The sequence below is a fragment of the Enhydra lutris genome, unplaced genomic scaffold (assembly GCF_002288905.1).
Source record: "Enhydra lutris kenyoni isolate GAN:26980312 unplaced genomic scaffold, ASM228890v2 scaffoldscaffold17, whole genome shotgun sequence".
In the NCBI taxonomy this organism is placed as follows: Eukaryota; Metazoa; Chordata; class Mammalia; order Carnivora; family Mustelidae; genus Enhydra; species Enhydra lutris.
In genome coordinates this window covers 32,453,120-32,467,285 of record NW_019154101.1, presented here as the reverse complement: position 1 = coordinate 32,467,285, position 14,166 = coordinate 32,453,120, and the positions used below count along the sequence as shown (strand labels likewise).

The 14,166-nt window shown below is 37.9% G+C and overlaps 1 protein-coding gene across 1 annotated transcript in view; it reads right to left on the bottom strand.

Annotated features, from left to right (window-relative positions):
* LOC111147661 (epithelial cell transforming 2 like) overlaps window positions 1-14,166 on the bottom strand; it is a 64,674-nt gene that overhangs the window by 40,187 nt on the left and 10,321 nt on the right. Inside the window, exons 3-5 of the mRNA XM_022503865.1 lie at window positions 4,577-4,739; window positions 1,177-1,429; window positions 156-324 (exon numbers count right to left, since the gene is read on the bottom strand). Coding sequence (XP_022359573.1) covers window positions 156-324; window positions 1,177-1,429; window positions 4,577-4,739 — 585 coding nt within the window. The remainder of the gene's footprint in view (window positions 1-155; window positions 325-1,176; window positions 1,430-4,576; window positions 4,740-14,166) is intronic.

Here is a 14,166-nt window from a genome sequence, read left to right as displayed (position 1 = left end):
TGCTTTTAAAGATTAAAGAGTTATTTCCATTGCTGTCTCATAGGATATGAGCCAGATAATTATACAAGCTCCCTGCGAGTTAGCTAAATTATTCTAGAATGAATTCTTGGTATCATGGGATGGTCTTGAGCCTTCAGGAGATGGAGGTTGCTTACCGCTTGGGCAAAGCTTGTAAGGATGCCAAAATTAGCTGTTTCTCCAAAGCTTCATGTAATCCCACTCGATCCCTCAGAGCCTGGGAGAGCCGTGGCTGGCATTTGGATTTTAACAATCTAGAGCAGTGTGTTCCGCTCACCCAAGGGGGTCGAACTTTGAATAACTCCTCTGAAAAACAAACAGCAGTGGCCTCTGTAGTTTACTTCATGCTTCTCTCGGCCAAGTCTACATAGATAAAGGCATCAAAAATAAAGCTGTACCAGGGCACTATTCCAAATGGCAATAATTATAGCCCTTTTTACAGACTCTATTTGGATTTCTTATCCTCTCGGCTCCAAGCTGTGGCTCCAAGTTACCAGTCCTGTCAGGTCAAGAAACAAAGCTCAGAGAACGAACACCTCTTTTCTTGTGGAAAGCAGTTAATCGATTTACAGGTTTCACATCCATTTCTGCCCTTCGTCTTGGCTTCAAGTAATCTCCCGTTTGTTATGATCTCACAGAGGGTGAGTCAGTGAAAAGAAGATGGCAGGACTCCAGTCACTTTGTTGTTCTGTTGTGCACTGTGCAAATCAGAAGGCTTGGCTGAGAGAGGCTCTTACTCTTCTTCCCTTCCTACTTTTCTTCTTTTAATGCTGTTCTTCCTGCTTCCATTCCCAGTTTCACTTCTCCCCTCTGTTGCTAATCTCAATTCTTCTCTCCTGCACCTATTTCCTTGTTTTTGCCTACGTTCCTTGTTCCCTCTCCTTGTTGTTGTTGTTTTCATCTCATAAACCTGATTGTAACCAGAGGAATATGGAGGCACCGATATTGGACTTTCTGTATTTCATCTAAAATCTTTTTTCTTACTCATGAACTTGAAATATACGGGGAGGGGGTGGGGAGAGGAAGAGCTTGCTTTAGAGAACACCACCTACACACTCTTCCAGAAAGACCTAGCTATCCTCCAGTGTGGGAATCTGTATGTAAATCCATTTGTTTCTACAATAGTTGGGTAAGATATCATTTTAAAATGCTACTTACTCTTATGTAGTGCAATTTTCTCCCAAATTATTTTTCTTAAGCACTTTTCTCTTTGTCTCTCCAGCAGCTCCTCATCTTCTGTTTTGGGCTCGTTCAGGGTCCCATAGACAGCAGAGGCTTCCCTAGGTGTTAGCCAATCTAAGCTCGACACACACGCAATATAATGATGCTTCCAAGCACCGTACTCGTTATCCGTTGGCGTATAGGGCAGAAACCACCCAAACCTAATGCATTTGGGCATCCATAAGCAGTCCTACAAAAAAAGAAAGGAGAAATATAAATTGCAAGAAATTTTTAAGGACCGTTTCCTCGTAATAATGTTTCCGGCTATGCAGATAATTTTTCTTTACATTGGCATTTCTGGTGCAGCTGACTTGTCATCTAAATTGGACACAAACAAAAAAGAAGCATACCTTACTCCATACAAGAATAGTCTTTGATCACAATATATGTTATATATGAATAAACGTATTAGTCATCTTTTGCACCTGGTCCCACAGCATTTGGTTAACCCTAATAGTAAAAAATAGTAGTAAAAAATCAGTTTGTTTCAGACCAGACCTCCCCCTGGGAACACCTTCGGTTGAACCATATGATATCGCCAATACACAGCCAGCTTTGATAAGTGGAAATAGCAAATTTCATGTGGTTTAATTGAATTAAGCATCTAGACAAAATACCATAAAACAATTATTTGAAGGCCTGTAGAGCTACCAGTGCAATAAGGGCTCCTGCGAACATGACCCCAGAGAGAAGGGAAACCAAAGAGGTAAGCCTGATCCCTGGCATTTGACATTTCAAGGCATTTGACAGTTCCAAAGTAAAGCTCAGGCTGAGAAGAAGAGCAGAAAATTATGGCTGAAGGACATGGAACCTAAAAAGTATTCTCACAAGGAAGAAAGGAAACAAATTTAAATTCAGGGTCCACTAAGGGGAAAAGCCCTAGTAATCACACCAGGCTTTCAGTTGAGATGGTTATCAGCAAGGGTAAGGAATTACACAACCTCTCACAAAGACTGAAACTAGTTTTAAAATATCTCCTTTTCTGACTGGATTTAAGTGATCTATTCCTAGCCTAACCAAATGCCAGAAGCAAAACCAAATTCTCTCAGGAGGAAGAGAACATCAAGCCGAGGCTCAAATTATTGTATCGATATTTCATATCTAATATCTAGTATCCAATACCAGCCACACAAAAGGATAACAATTGTTTGTTTCTCCTTTTGTCATTTATTATTTTTTATTAAATAGAGAGAGATCCTCAGGAGAACCATACGTTGTAATTGTTAGGCAGGAACTTAAAAAATAAACAGTCCTATAATTAATATGTCTAAGAAGTTAAATGGCTAGGTGAGAATTGTGGCAAAATAATCAAATCAACATTGTAGAACTGAAAAATATAATAACTGAAATTTAAAACTCAATGGACCAGTTTAAAAGCAAATTTAGCTGGATTTAGAATCCAGCTAAAGAGATAATTAGTAAACAAAAAGCTAGAAGTAAAACCCAGGTAGAAACACTGAAGGCCAAAAAGATGGAAAAGACACAAAAAACAACGTGAAACTTGTGGGAGATGGTAAATCAGTCTAACATGTAAGTATTGGAATCCCACAAGAAAAAGAGCAAAAATAGGGCAGAAACAATATATATATGTGGAGATGCTACGTGAGAACTTATCAAAACTGATGGACATTAAATCTCAGATTCAAAAATCACCGAAAAACATAAAGTGGAAGAAACACACACACACACACACACACACACTTCTGGGTACATCATAATAAAATTGTGGAAAACAAAAGATAAGACAGAGAAAAAAAAACAAAACCTAAAAGCAGCTAGAGAAAATAAAAATACTGCCATTAAAGGAATAACAATAAGACTCCCTACTTCTCAAAAAAAAAAAAAAAAAAAAAAAAGAAGGTTTATGGAAGACAGAAAACAATAGAAAAATTTCAAAGTTCTACAAAATTAACTGCCAACCTAGCATTGAAATTCCTGTGAAAATATCCTTCAAATACGAACGTAAAACAAGATATTTTCAGACAAAAATAAGAGAATTTGTCTGCAGCAAGTTGCACTAGAAGGAATATTCAAGAAAATTCAAACAGAAAATGATCCCAGATGGAAACTCAGAGATGCAGGAAGATATATGACAACAGAAAAAGTAAATATGTGGTTACTTATAAGTAAATATTGACTATATCAAATAATAGTCGTGATGTGTGTGTATAAATAAATAAATATACATATATATAAATTTAAATGTGTGTATTTTATGTGTGTATAAATTTAAAATATTTGACAACAGTATTGAAACTGGGTGGGAAGGGGACTGAAGGGGAATAGAGAGAGTTAAAGGGTCCTAAGCTCTTTGCATTATCTCAGAAGTGGTTAAAAAAAAAGGCCCTAGGATGAGTGCTGTAATCCTAATATAGCCATGAGAGAACTGCTAAATAATTTATAATTAACAACTTAAAAAACATTTATGTACTCTAAAAGACAATTTTAAAAAAGCCAATAAAATAACTGGAACGAACAAAAAAAATAACAGTAAAACGGCGGACTGAAGCTTAAATAGATCCGTATGTACACACACGTAAATAAAAAATTACCCTAGCTAAAAGCCAAAGATTGCCAAATGTTAGATAACAAGCACCAACAACTATATTCTGTTTACAAGACCTATTCCTTAAAGATAAGGACATAGGTTGAAAGGAAAAATCGGTGCAAACACTTCGCCCAGGTTCTTAAATGCTGTAAATCTAGGGCTCACGGTTGGTTTGCGCATGGCCTCTCCATAGGGAGCTAAGTATTGTCTGAGCTCAGAAGCTCAACGCAAGCCCACCCTGGGAAGTCTGCTCACGTTGAAGAGGTAAATTATTGATGTGTCCTCAAAGTATGTCTGCCATGACATTATATTAAATCTTTAAAAAGAAAAAGAGACAAATAGGGCAGAGGCAGAATTAATGGCAGAGGATGTTGAAAATCTCTTCAACAGATGTTAGCCAAAGAGCGATCAAAGGACACTGCGGTGCAATAACAATTTTCAGGGTGAGTTATCACAGGCAAAATAATATCATATAATAACCACAGCTTACCTAGTATCTCATGAAAAAAGTGGACATCTTTAGTCAAGATAAAACATTTTCTAGATAATTAAATTGAGTAATATGAGATTATTAAAATTACAAGAATTATTAGAATAGTGTATATCCCCTTACTTACAAAATAAATTCTTGTATTTAACTTATCCCCATTTTTTTTCTCTGAAGGGTAAGTTAATTATGGTTCAAATACCCTCCGTTATTATCTTCAGGGAAGGAAGGTACCTCAACTGCCGGATGACAGAATACAGTGGTATTTGGGCCCTATTACAGAGAAGTGACAAGTAGTAAACCTGTTCAGTTAAAAACTTCCAGGGCCAGCTGACTTGTGCAGCTGCACACAGATCTTTCGGATTCAGAAAGGAAAAGATATAGAGAGAAATGAAGCGCGGTAACACTGTAGAGAAATCCACTTTGGTCACTTGCGTCCTTTCTGAAAACCAGTCTTGGACAAACCTAAAAAGAAAGATACAGAAATGTAGTTCAGAACACTAGTGTCTACAACCGATCAAAAATCCAGTATAAATATTGGTCTTTGTTCTTTCTAGAATCCTCTAACTATATATATAAAAAAATGAAATCCTAAATAACATAGGGCTAGATTTTTTAAAATACTATATCGACTTTCACTGATCCATTCTAAAGAGGAAATGAATAATAAAAATATCTAAAATCCACAGAGAAAAAATCTGAAATACATTTAAGCTGTAAATGTGGATTTTCTTTTTTTTCTTTTAACTCCAAATTCAATAAATCAGCAAGTCCTGTCAGCACTACAAATACCTATCCCCAAACCCAGCCACCTCTCTCCATACCCATTGCTGTCAGTCTAGTGCAAAACACATCCCCCTCCATCCTGCACAACTGTAACAGTCCCTCCTGATGGTCTCCCTGCTTTTCTTCTTCCCAGGGTCCATTCTCTACACAGTAGCCCAAGTGGTATTTTTAAAAATGTAAATTAGATAGCATCACTCATGCAAGTAAAACCCTGTGAATTCCTGGTGCAATTAGAATAAAAACCTATAGTGACCACATCACACTTAGTGGTGAAATATTAATTCCTTCCCCCTAACATCAGGAACAAAGCAAGAATGTTCATTCTCACCACTTCAATTTAACAGGTACAAGAGGTCTTAGCCATTTCAACAAAGCAGGAAAAAAAGTAAAAAATATACATATTGGAAAGGAAGCGGTAAAACTATCTCAATTCATCTATGCGGAATCTACAAAACAAGTATTAAGAACAACTCAGGAATCTACAAAACAACCATATAAATTGTTGAACTTATTAGTATAAAATTGTGAAGGTTTTCCTTTATCTTTATCATCTTTATGGTATCTAGAACAATATTTCCTTTTTCATTCCTGATATTGGCAATTTGTGTTTTCTCTTTTAGCTTGCTTATTCTTGCTAAGAGTTTATCAATTCTACTACTATTTAAAAGAAAAAAAACAGCTTTTGTTTTCATAGATGTTCTCTATTCATTTTCTATTTAACTGGTTTCCACTCATTATTTTTTTCCTTCTACTTAGTTTGGATGTGATTTGCTATTTTTTTCTAGTTATTTTTTTTTTAATCTAGTTATTTAAGGTGGAAATTTAGAAAGCCCCTTTTTCCTTTTCTAATATAAGAAATTAAATAATATACTTTCCTCTAAGCTGTGCTTTAGCTACATCCTACCCATTTAGATGTGTTGTATTTTCATTTTCAATCAAATTGAAATATTCAAATTTCCCTCATGATTTCTTCTTCAGCCACAGGTTACTTATAAATGAGTTAATTTCCAAATATTTGGGATTTTCTTGATATTTTATATATTTTTTTGATATTTTATATTTTTTAACCTCAAATTTTATCAAATTATTGTTTAAAAATATACTTATTAGATTTTAATAGTTTTGAAATGTACTGAGTCTTATTTTTTGAACTAGGAAATTCTGTATCTTAGTGAAAGTTATTTTGATCATAAAAAACATATGTTTGGAAGTTGTTGGGTTTAGTTTTCTATAAATATTAGGTCAAGGTGGCTGAAAAGATTGCTCAATTCTATATTCTCCCTGATTATTTTTTGTTTAATTGTTCTATTATAATTCAGTCAGTTTTGTTTCATGTAATTTGAAACTCTATTATTTGGTCCATACATATTTATAATTGTTATGACTTCTTGGTGAATTGATCCTTTTCTTTTTATAAAATGTCCTTCTCTATCTTTCTGTGAATATTCCTTGTCTTGAAGTCCATTTTGTCTGATATTAATATTACCATCCTACTTTTATATGCTCAGTATTTGTTGGCATATCTTCTCCTATCCTTTTACTTTCAACCAGTGGATGTCTCTATATTTACAGTGTATCCTTTGTGGTCACTATACAGTTGGATCTTGCTTTTTGTTTTTTTATTTTATTTATTTATTTTTTTAAAGCTCATTTGGCCATCACTGTCTTTTGTTTGAGGGTTTAGTCCACTTATATTGAATATAATTATTGATACGGTTGAATCCAGGTCTTGATTCTGTTCTTTGTTTTTATTTTCCCATTTGTTTTATGAAAATTTATTCCTCCTTTCCTGCCTTGGTTTGAGATAATGAATTTTTGTACTCCATTTCAATTCGTTTGTTGGCTTTTAAGCATTCATCTTGCATTATGCAAGTAAGTTGTTGCTAGGAAGTGCAGTATGCATCCTTAGCATTTCATAGTCTATTTCAAATGAATATTCATATAAACTTAAAGAACAGTGCAATGGTATAATTCTTGCTATCCTTTATGCTTTTGTTACAATACTGCACCTACTTACGTTATAAGCCCTATAATACACTGGTTTTGCTTTACACAGTCATATATCTTTAAAATAACTTGAAAATTTTATGTTTTTCCACACATTACCATTTCCTTGTAAATCAAGTTTTCATCTGGTATCAATTTCCTTAGCCTGAAGAATTTCTTTTGGCATTTCTTCACTGCACATCTTCAGACAATAAATTTTATCAGTTTCCTTTTATCTGAAAATATCTTTATTTCACCTTAATATTTGTAGTACAATTATGAGATGCGTTAATCAATTTTAATAATTGTCATCTTGCAACCAGTCTGGTTTCTGCTGTATCATCTTCTCCTCTTCTTCTCCCTCCTCCTCCTTCACTCCTATTTTATTTTAAAGCAAATCTAAGACATCGTATCACTGTATTTATTCCACCCACTTAGATGTGGTGTATTTTCATTATCATTCAATGTGAAGTATTCTAATTTCCCTTGTGATTTCTTCTTTGATATTTCAGTGTGCCTCAGTAAACAGCAAGAGCGTTTTTTAAAAAAAACATATGCTATAACCATCAACATGCTTAAACAAATTCAACAATAATTTCCTAATGTGATATCTACTTTAACTTTTTTTAAAGATTGATTGATTGATTGATTTCAAGAGAGGGAGGGAGAGAGCATGTGCACATAGGGAGAGGAGAAGAGGGAGAGGGGAAGCATGCTTCCTGCTGAGCACAGAGCCTGACCTGGAGCCCCATCTCACCAACCTAAGATCATGACCTAAGCTGAAACCAAGAGCTGGTTGCTCAGCTGCTCAACTGACTGAGCCACTGCAGCCCTGCTGTGATATCTATTTTAAAAACTTCTTAAAAATATGGCATCCATTGGGAAAACTTCTTTTATTTTTTTAAGACTTTATTTATTTATTTGATAGACAGAGATCACAAGTAGGCAGAGAGGCAGGCAGAGAGAGAGGTAGAAGCAGGCTTCCCACCGAGCAATGAGCCCAATGCGGGGCTTGATCCCAGGACCCTGGGATCAGGACCTGAGCCAAGGCAGAGGCTTTAACCCACTGAGCCACCAGGTGCCCCGAGAAGACTTCTTTTTTAAAAAGATCTTATTTTATTTTATTTCAATCTATTTTATTATTATTAATATTATTAAATATTATCATATATTACTATATAATGTTAATATTTTATTATTATTTAATTTAATTTAATTTAATTTTAAGGATTTTATTTACTTATTTGAGAGAGAGAGAGCGTGAGCTGGGAGGAAGGGTAGAGGGAGAAACAGGTTCCCCACTGAGCAAGGAGCCTGAGGCAGGACTCGATCCCAGCACCTTGGGATCACGACCTGAGCCGAAAACAGACACTTAACTGACTGAGCCACCCAGGAGCCCCCATTAAGAAAATTTCTTATATTAGTCCGTGCATGCCACCTAACCACAAATGGATCTTGAATGTACAGAAAATCCAAGGCTCCAGCAAAATGATCATCTTCAAGGCTATATAAGCCTTAGACCAAAGAGACATTTTATGGCCCACAAAGGAGGCTCTGCTGACCCTGTAGTCACCAACTACAAAAAAAGAGATAATACCTGATTGCCCTCTTTAGATACTGGCAATAAACATCGGTTATAGTCCCAAACCACCAAATAAGTCATCATATTTGAATAAGAATCACTGGAACAAAAAAGTTTGGAAGTAATCCCGTGTTGGTAAATCAGACTCTTCCCTGGAACCACTAATCTCCTCCAAACTCAGTAACATTGTAGATGATTGTGGTCAATCTCACGGATGATTGGAAACGTTGGCAATAAGGATTTAGCAGAACTCCTTTATCTCAAGCCATTGGTACTCCAGAATTATTTCTCATGGTTCTGTGGCCACTGCTGCCCTGGTACCAGGTCCTAATGGACACAGATAAACTCATTGAAAGAAAAGTCCTATCTCTGAATAGCTCTCATTCTGCAGTGTGTCTTCTCTGACTTTCTCTGACCTCTAAATGCATAAACTAAATTCCCACAGGGTGGGTCAAGCCCAGAAAGTTCCAAAGTGAAATGAAAATGATACCTCCAATTAGGAACAAAAATGAGCTTAGTTACCTTCATAAACAAGTTGCTGAACACCCAGGAGACCCAGAGACCGTCCTTACCACTAATTTACCCAAACTGCTGGCCTAACTGGGGCCTCATCCATAAATCTTGGGAGAAGGAAAAATTCGAGCTTGCAACAGAACACCAATTAATAATACATGTAGAAGCAATTAAGAAGTTAGAAAATGAGCACTTGGCCACTATCACAGTAAATAATTACATCAGAAGAGAGTCATCAATGGAGACTAAAATTGGTGGGTGAAAATACGATGAGGAACAGGGTATTTGCATAGATTCTAATACTTTTAAATTAATTTAAAATTAATCACTCAAAGACTTTTTAGTTACTTATTAATTATTAACACAGTACTTAATAATGAATCATCTTAACCAAGTGATAAGTCAACATCACAAGCCATGGGACAGATCGACATCATATGCCCCTAGTGTGATCTGCTGAGTGTCCCTTCTGTGTAATTCCTGCCAAGAAGGCAAAACCTGAATGTAATCTTAAGGACGTATCAGCCAGCCACAAACTAAAGTTCATTCAACCAAGTAGGTCTGTACTCTTCAAAAGTGTTAAGTAATAAAAGACAAGGAAAAACTAAGGAAATGCTCCACATTGAGGTGGATATAGAGACATGAAAAGTAAATACAATAGACGACCCCGGATTGGATTCTGGACTGAGAAGGGAAAGATGATTATAAAGGACATTGTTGGACCAGTCAGGAATACTCAGGTGAAGTCTGTGGATTGGACCCTAGTATTGTACCAATGCTGATTTATTGATATTGGAGGATATACTTTGATTTTTCAGCAGAATGTCTTTATTTTTCCTGGAAATGCATAGTGACATGCTTAGGGTTAATGGGGCATCATGTTTGCAGCATATTCTCATGTGACTCAGAATAACAAGGCAAAATGGTAAAGTGTGAACAGTTGAGGAATCCAAGTGAAAAGTATAAGGAATTATTTGTACTATTTTTGCAATTTTTTTACAAGTTAAAATTTATTGCAAAATAGATTTTTCTTCTTTTTTGGCTTTGTTTTTTGTTTTTAAAGAAAAGGCTACCTGCTTCCTTTGCAAGGCTTAATGATTGCCTATTATTTTGTGTTTTTCTACTCCCCTGACTTTATTTTAGGTCACTGCTCTTTCTTGATCCCTCTCCATGCACCTTTATCACAACCTGAGATAGAATAGAGTGGTTTAAAATGAACTTGTTGGATCTCACTCACATGTGGAATTAAAGAAAGAAAACAGGGGTACCTGGTGGCACAGTTGTTTAAGTGTCTGACTCTTGGTTTCTGCTTGGGTCGTGGTCTCAGGGTGGTGGGGTTGAGCCCTACATCAGGCTCCACACTCAGCATGGAATCTGATTGAGTTTCTCTCTCCTCTTCCCTTTTCCTCTGTCCTTCCCCCACTTCCCCTCTCTAAAATAAAAAATTAAAAAAATTTTTAAAAAGAAAGAAAGAAAACAGGAAGGGGAGAAGAAAAAAAAGAAGAGAGGGAAACAAGCTGTAAGTGACTCTTAAGGATAGGGAGCAAACTGAGGGTTGATGGAGGGAGGTGTGGGGAATGGGGTAGATGGGAGATGGGTATTAAAGAGGGCACTTGTGATGAGCACTGGGTGTTGTATATAAGAGATGAATCACTGAATTCTACTCTAGGAACCAATATTGCACTGTATGTTAACAACATTTAAATAAAAATTAAAAAATAAAATGAATCTGTTGGAAAAAATTAAAAAATGAAATTAACCTGTCGGCATGCAGTCAGGGGAAAGTGTGTGTGTGTGTGTGTGTGTGTGTGTGTGTGTAAACAGGAGGGCAAAGAATGGAGTTATGGAGTTGGGTTTGTACTGGCAGCATATAGTAGCCACAGACAAAAGTATCACAAGGGGATACTCTCATTGTTAAAAGATTAACAATCAAGCTGAATGAGGCAGTGACAACACCAAGAACAGTTAATCCCAGTGGATCCCTGACCTAACTCCCCAGTGTCCCAGGCAGGCTTCACAATCCTTTCACTGGCCCTTGGAGGACAATATGCTCTCATTTAGAATTATAAAACAGATCCATCAAATAAGGTGTAAAACAAAAATGTTTTCTGCCTCTTTTTCAAAGATGGGTCTCAGTACCTTGATTTTCCATTCCCAGACCACAGCATCTACTGTTCCCTCCCAGCCAAGCAAAGGAGAAGAACTAAATCTGAGTTACTTTTTATTTATTTAATTTTTAAAAGATTCTATTTTTAAGCAATCTGTACACCCGGCATGGGGCTTGAACTCAACAACCCTGAGATCAAGAGAGGCAGACTCTACCAACTGAGCCAGCCAGCCCCTCCAAGAATACTTTTTTTTTTTTAAGATTTTATTTATTTATTTGACAGACAGATCACAAGTAGGCAGAGAGGCAGGCAGAGAGAGGGGGTAGAAGCAGGCTCCCTGCTGAGCAGAGAGCCTGCTGAGCAGAGAGCCTGCCTCAGAGCTCAGTCCCAGGACCCTGAGATCATGACCTGAGCCGGAGGCAGAGGCTTAACCAACTGAGCCACCCAGGTGCCCCCCAAGAATACTTTTTAAAGTGGACTTCAATTATGCATGTTTTATATTTGTTACCAGCCCACACTGCTGCAAGTACACATGCAAGTATAATGAATCTTAAGCAAGAAAAAAGGAAAATGCTTCAGTCACATAAAAAAAAAAAAAAAAAAAAAAAAAAATCAGTCCCCAAGCAGCAGAACTAGGCTAGTTTGCAGTAACGACATTGTGGCTCACTGCATTTTAGTTAATGTTACAAAGTAAGAAATCCGTGAAGAGAAATAAAAACATGTAAGGAGACAATGAACAAAATGTGCTTTGCTCAATTATTGTGACAAGGATAGCTTCATTTAAATAATTCATGACACTGCTTTGCAGTGTGCTACTGAATGTACAATGTGTACTTTGCGAAAATAACAAGGCTTAGTAATACAGAACTTGAATCTAATTCTCAGCTCTTAAATTTCTGATAGGAACGAGAAGCTGCCTAAACTGTGAGGGAAATGACCGGGAGCAGAGTTTGCAGAGGTGGCCTGGAGAGGGGTCAGCCGAGTCGGCAGAGGCCTTTTTGTCGCCTGCGTGGCCCTCGTGGTCTTGTCTGGTGGCTTTACGCACACCATCTGGCATGGCCAGGGCCTGAAGGGGGCGGGTTTCCACACGGATGCCAGCGTTGCACAGACTAATGACGAGGTTTGGGGCATAAAGCGAGTGGAGAACCATGTGCTGAAGTCTTCAGAGAAAGAGAGAGCAAATCTGGGTGTGGGGAAAGCAACAAGGAAGGGCAATTGAAGAGTGTCTTTAAAAAGATTTTAAAATAATGTATATGCTCTGATTCATAGTTACATGGATAAACATAAGCATAAAAAAGCAGAAGGTTCTCTCTGGGGGGTGTGATTATGGGTGATTGGTATTTTCCTCTTTTTGCCTATTCACATTTTCCAGTGCCTCCACAAAAGCCTGGTGTTATTACTGAACAGATAGAGAAGCCCCTGGGCTTCCACACGTGTCATCCCAGTCAGGAGGCTCACCCATTCTCCAAGTCTCTGCTTGTCAGACCTCCTTGGCATTCTTCATACTCCAGCCAAAATGTCAGATCCTCAGGGAAGGCGGCAGCCCATCCCCTGAGCTGGGTGAGGTTGCCTTACTTTTTCTCTGTCACTTAGCTCTTTATCTGACATCTATTGGGCTTGCCAAGCCTACTTGGACTGTGGGAAATAAAGAATAATGCAGGTACACAGACCTGTCATTATTATAGAAGTGCTGTATCACTTCTCAAATATGATCCATACGGTATAACTTATGGCCAGTGAAGCAATATGGTGCCAGGGAAGGAACAAGACATTGTGTGTGGAACCAGCGTGGTAGATCTGTTATGTGGCTAGTGGAAAGCTATTTTTGCAACAATATGGGTGACCATATAAGGTAACGATAGTGAAATTTTAGGGGTACTAACAGAATCCCCCCCTCCCCAAGAGGCTGACCATTCCTGCTGCCCAAACACTTGCCTGTAGGAGGAGGCTACCACCACTCCCTCAGCTCTGCCTCCTTGCTGCCTTCTCCTGTCCTTTGCTGGAACCTGTATCCTTTACACTCCAGGTGCACTGTACTGTAATCTAAGCATGAGTTTTGAATTTCCATTCTTGCTGACCCTCAAACTCAATCCATTTTGGGGCTCACTCACTATTTATAGTCTTTCTCTTCCACTGGGCTACATGCTGCATGAAAGAAGGCATGTGGTTGTTCTGTTTACTGCTCTGTCCCCAGCATCTGGTATGGTGCTTCTAACTTGGCAGGGGCGAAAGAGATATGTGTAAGTTAGAAAGCAGAATAAAAAAAGTAAATAAATAAAAAATAGAATTTCACTGCTTATATGAAATTTCTGTTCATTGTAACCATTACCATCATTGTAGTGGCCCAAAGCAGTACACATTTATTTTTCCAGAGTTCTGGAGATCGTTAAGTCTGAAATCAGTTACCATGGGCTAGGGGTAGGCAGGGCTGGCTCCCTCTGGAGGCTGAGAGAGCAGAATCAGCTTCCTCCTCCCCTTCAGGCTCTAGAAGCTGCCTGCCTTCCTTGGCTTACGGCCCCTTCTTCCATCTTCAAAGCCAGCAGCACATTGTCACGTGTCCCCTTCTCTTCCACTGCTCCCGACATCACATTGTCTTCTGACTGCCGTGCCTCTTACATCCCTTGGAAGGACCGTTGTGATTATGCTGAGTCCCAGTGAGGCAGGGTAATGTCCCCATCTCAAAATCTGTGATCACGTCTGCCAAAGGCCTTGGCCCCATAAGGGAATATGTGCAGTTTCCAGGAATGAAGGCGTAGACATGCGTGGAGGCTAGTATCAAGTCTATCTCACTGCTCCGACTTCTGAGACACAGAAAACACTCCCAGATATTTATGGTGGTGCCATGTTGTGTTGTCAGACAGCCAGTGAGAGGCATGGATGCTCCCTTGTCCTATTTTAGGATAAGATTTGTTCCACT